This window comes from Drosophila teissieri, unplaced genomic scaffold, assembly GCF_016746235.2.
Source record: "Drosophila teissieri strain GT53w unplaced genomic scaffold, Prin_Dtei_1.1 Segkk118_quiver_pilon_scaf, whole genome shotgun sequence".
Lineage (NCBI taxonomy): Eukaryota > Metazoa > Arthropoda > Insecta > Diptera > Drosophilidae > Drosophila > Drosophila teissieri.
Window position 1 is genome coordinate 508,328 of NW_025224987.1, and position 5,089 is coordinate 513,416.

Here is a 5,089-nt window from a genome sequence, read left to right on the forward strand (position 1 = left end):
AAAAGGAGGGTCCACCCGGGCGCGACGCCGGGTAAGGCTTCTCAGTCAGGCTGACTCACGGCGTGGGTCGAGTGACACCTTAGTCCGGCCCGGGACGCCCGACTACCATTTGTCAGCATCCTCCGGCAGGGACATAACCTTGCTAGGGGACCTGTTTCCAGCCGCCCTCTCGTTGAGACTATAGTCGCACTTCCGGGTGTATGGACAATTACGGCGCGTTCTTCTAGCAAGCTTGAAACTACACGTTAGTCCCCTTGTCCATCACCCGACTGACGGCCTCCATTTGGTATAACTAGCTGGTATCTCAAAATTCACCTGAAACTTAAAGCTGTCCTTATTTGGGAGCCAATACATTCCCAGCGCCTTGATAGGATCCGTAGGGTCCCAGTCTAAAGGTGTCCGACTGCACTGATGTTCTATCGGAATCGAGCGGACAATACTCGCTTCGGTGCTGGACCATTTACGCAACTCCATGCGAGCGGATTTTATCGCACCCTCAACCTGTGTTCGTTTATCCTGCGTCTCTTCTATCGTATGTCCTCCGGACAGAATGTCGTCCACATATATCTCGCTGATCAAAACATCTTCCGCCTTAGGAAATGAACGCCGCTCATCCTTCGCTAATTTTTGAAGCCTTTCCGAATTTTAGCGCTGACAAAGCATAAACATTGATGGATGCATTCACCGCCCGCCATAAAATCCGCTGATATTGGGCGTCTTCCGGGTGCACATCGATACAGCGATACATTTTCTGTATATACGCCGTGAAAACGAAACGATATTTCCGCCAATTGAGTATGACTGCCGACATGGTGTTCTGCAGGGTCTGTCCAGTCCAAAGAATGTCGTTTAAAGATCGTCCATGGCTAGTCCTTGAGGAGGCATCGAAGACGAGTCGCTGTTTGGTCGCTTGAGGATCCTTCTTAAAGACAGCGTGATGCGGGAGCACACAGAATGCTACGTGCCTATTCGTGAAATTATTCCTTACAGAACTGTCTTCATTGCCCACCGCAGGCGCTATTTGCTCGAGCGTGAAGTATTCCTCGATCTCCTCCACATATTTGCTCCACCGTTCTGGGCTGCTACACAGAGACAGTGCCATTTGATGAGATTTTCCCAGAACCATGGTTGGATCTCAATACGTTTTAAAGGGCAAACCGCACTACATAGCGGCCATCCGATCGACGCATAACAGTCTTCTGGAAAAAGGACTCGCACCACAGTTCGTCGTGTGTTGCTGTAGGGCGGTATGGAACCGACTCGACCTCACAGAAACGCTTCAGGAATGCCTTGGTGTCCAAAAGCACTCGATGACAGCGCACCTGGGTTGATGTCCTCGCTTTTTCAGCACGTCCAGAGAGCATCTATCCGAAGTGCGTATTCACGAAGTGCGTTGCCTCAGATCCTTGTTCGATGAGAGCATTTATGACTGCTTGTAGGCCGGATTCCGTACGGCGATACGAGCAGTGGCGAGAAGCACATTCCTCGAAGGGACATTCGATGAAGTGGCCGAATGGCATCGGCAAGATGCTGGTGCATCGCGACAGCGCATGTGATTTGCTCAAACAATTAATGCATAATTTCGCCCTGCTCACTATATCCTGTCTCCTGTAACAATCCAAGGCTAGAAGGGTTGCGTAACGACGCAGGATATGGTCGCCGCCGCAGTGGTAACAGGCGCTATCCGTGCTTCTTGAGCGCTGCTGTGCATTATGCACTCGCACTCGTTTGCTCGGGTCGGTAGATCCTGGGCCATAATTGGAGTCGTACGAACGATAGCACCGCTTCCTTGATGGTGCTCCCAAGCGTTGTGAGTCTCCTTGGGCAACCTCGATGCAACGTAATGCGCCAACCAGTGCTGCGGTTCCCCCTACAATGCTTGAACGCGGCGGAATGCAGCCAGGCAAACATTGACCGTGCTTAACATCGTCCGTATCGATTCTGTATTTTCCTTTTGCAGCCTGGGCAACGCGTAAATAGTGTTCATGTGGTGCGAATAAACGAGACGAGGATTATTGTATCTTTTAATCATCAGTCCCCAAGCCACGGCGTAATTTGCCTCCGTGAGCTGCATTTGTCGGATGTCATTATCGCGCCCAGATTGTTGTTGTTGTGTATAAGGCTGGTGAAGGCGTCATAATAGCCTGGCCAGTCCACACACTCATCCGAAAATTTGGGCACTGACATCTGTGGCATGTTTAGCCGCACCTTCGGATCGGCGCCCCAGTTATCGGTGACGGCACAGTTATGCCTTCACCTCCCCCGAAACCACCCAGAACAGCAACCTATATACAGAACAATTAACCCGGAGGCAGAACGACCAACTAGCAGAGTCTTTAACCAGCAGATCGTCTAGCGGTGTCAGGACTCCAAAGAACCGAACCATAGTACGGAAGGGGCATAACCGCTGACGCAGGGGTTTCGCAACAGCAACGAATTGTACACTAGGCTAAGCAAGAAGTATTCTGGAACATAAAAATCATTCTTATCCTAGCAACTGAAAGATTCAGTCATATAGCCGAAAAGCCTCCTCGTATTATTTCAAATTATTACATTCAATTATAAATCCAACACTCGCGCGACTTAACTGGCGCAGCCGGAAAAGGAACCTAAAGGAGATCCAGAGCATCCAGAAGAAGAAAGATATGAAGATCACCGGAATATTGATAATTATTATTGTAATGCAGGTAAGCAGCCGGCTAAGTGACTTCAAAAAGTCAGTGCAAATGTAAAAAATAGAAAAGAGATTAAAAACAAGAGAGAACGCTAAAGTCGAGTTCCCCGACTATCTGATACCCGTTACTCAGCTATTCGAAGTGCGAAGGAGAGACTTCAGCACTGACAGTTTTTGGCGGTTTTGTGGGCGTTAGAGTGGGCGTGGCAAAAAGATTTTTGGCAAATCGATAGAAATTTACAAGACTAATACAAAAAGAAAAAATATCTAAACATTTTTCAAGAATGTGGGCGTGGCAGTTTTGGCCGGTTTGTGGGCGTTAGAGTGGGCGTGGCAACATTAATCGGAAAACTTGCGCTGCGTCTATGTCCTTGGAGTCTGTATGCTTAATCTGAACTTTCTAGCTTTTGTAGTTGCTGAGATCTCGACGTTCATACGGACGGACAGACGGACGGACAGACATGGCCAGATCGACTCGGCTACTGATCCTGATCAGGATCATATATACCTTAATACACAAGAGGAAATATGCAAAATCAACAAATAATGGTGTGCGGAAGCAAAATAAACGGCAGTAGCAATTGTGCATCAAACACATATCTTAAAGCATATTAGTGAATATATATTAACACGATCATCAATCGCTGATGACCGTTAATGCATCGCGTATTAAAATATATAGACCGTAAAATACGGTGGAACAAAGAAAACAAAAAGAAATTAAACAATTCGAAAAAAAAGCGGCATACCATAAAAAAAACCAGAGAGAACGCTATAGTCGAGTTCCCCGACTATCTGATACCCGTTACTCAGCTGGTGGATGTGCGAAGGAGAGTCTTTAACATTGTCAGTTTTTTGGCAAACCGATAGAAATTAAGGAGACTAACACAAAAATAAAAAAATATCCAAACATTTTTCAAAAGTGTGGGCGTGGCGGTTTTAGGCGGTTTGTGGGCGTTAGAGTGGGCGTGGCAACATGACTCGACAAACTTGCGCTGCTTTTATATCTTTGGAGTCTGCATGCTGAATCTCAACTTTCTAGCTTTTATAGTTCCTGAGATCTCGACGTTAATACGGACGGACAGACGGACAGATGGACTAACAGACGGACATGGCCAGATCGACTCGGCTATTGATCCTGATCAAGAATATATATACTTTATATGGTCGGAAACGCTTCCTTCTGCCTGTTACATACTTTTCAACGAATCTAGTATACCCTTTTACTCTACGAGTAACGGGTATAAATACTCCACACTTTTATATTACAAATATATATTTTAAATATAATATTTTACCTATATCTATAATTAGAAGACCTAAAATTATATATTAAAGTCCCACGGTTTTCAATATATATATTTTCATATATATATTTTTATAACCAATTTCAACTTTCTAGCTTTTATAGTTCCTGAGATCTCGACGTTAATACGGACGGACAGACGGACAGATGGACTAACAGACGGACATGGCCAGATCGACTCGGCTATTGATCCTGATCAAGAATATATATACTTTATATGGTCGGAAACGCTTCCTTCTGCCTGTTACATACTTTTCAACGAATCTAGTATACCCTTTTACTCTACGAGTAACGGGTATAAATACTCCACACTTTTATATCACAAATATATATTTTAAATATAATATTTTACCTATATCTATAATTAGAAGACCTAAAATTATATATTAAAGTCCCACGGATTTTCATAACCAATTTTTATAACCAATTTTAAATACTTTATTACACTGATATAACCTTATATTTCAAAATTTTACTTATATATTTTTGCCAATTCGCAAAATTTATTATATTAACATATATATTCCCATATTCTCAATATTCCACATATATATATTTTACCAATTCTTAAATTGTATACACATATACCTATATCCTAGTAAATTCTAAAAAAACTCAAAGAGAGTAAAACGAAAAAAAAATTGTCAGACAATCTAACTTGCAAATGTCCAAAAAGACAATTGTGGATAAGACAAAGTCTAGGCTAGGCCTTAGAAGCAGTAGTAGTCTACCCGATATAAGGGAAGAAGAGGTCATAATCATGGATTCGGGAAACGCGTCCGGGGGTTCCAGGACTACTAGCCCGTCACACCATGCAATTTACATGGGCAGTGCTAGTAGTACTCTGCTGAATACCTCCATGAATACCTCGATAAATATGACACTGAACCCACAGGATATATTGGCATTCGTAAAGCAATTGCCGACTTCCGACGGGGCCCCGGGGACCCTTCAAAAATTCATAGTGAGCGTAGAAGAAGTGATTATGTTAGTTAGAGGAACCGACCAAACGCCATACGGTCAGTTATTACTACGCACTCTAAGAAATAAAATAGTAGGGAAGGCAGACGAAACCTTGAACATGCTAGATACCAAGCTCGAGTGGGACA

At 44.0% G+C, this 5,089-nt stretch overlaps 1 protein-coding gene across 1 annotated transcript; it reads right to left on the minus strand.

The window, feature by feature from the left end:
* Positions 1-610: 610 nt before the first annotated feature.
* On the minus strand, positions 611-1,364 carry LOC122625505. Its single transcript, XM_043805600.1, has 2 exons — positions 1,159-1,364; positions 611-1,082 (listed from the first exon to the last, which is right to left on the minus strand). The coding sequence occupies exons 1-2, from the start codon at positions 1,362-1,364 to the stop codon at positions 611-613; spliced, it is 678 nt and encodes a 225-aa protein (XP_043661535.1).
* Between the last annotated feature and the right edge of the window lie 3,725 nt (positions 1,365-5,089).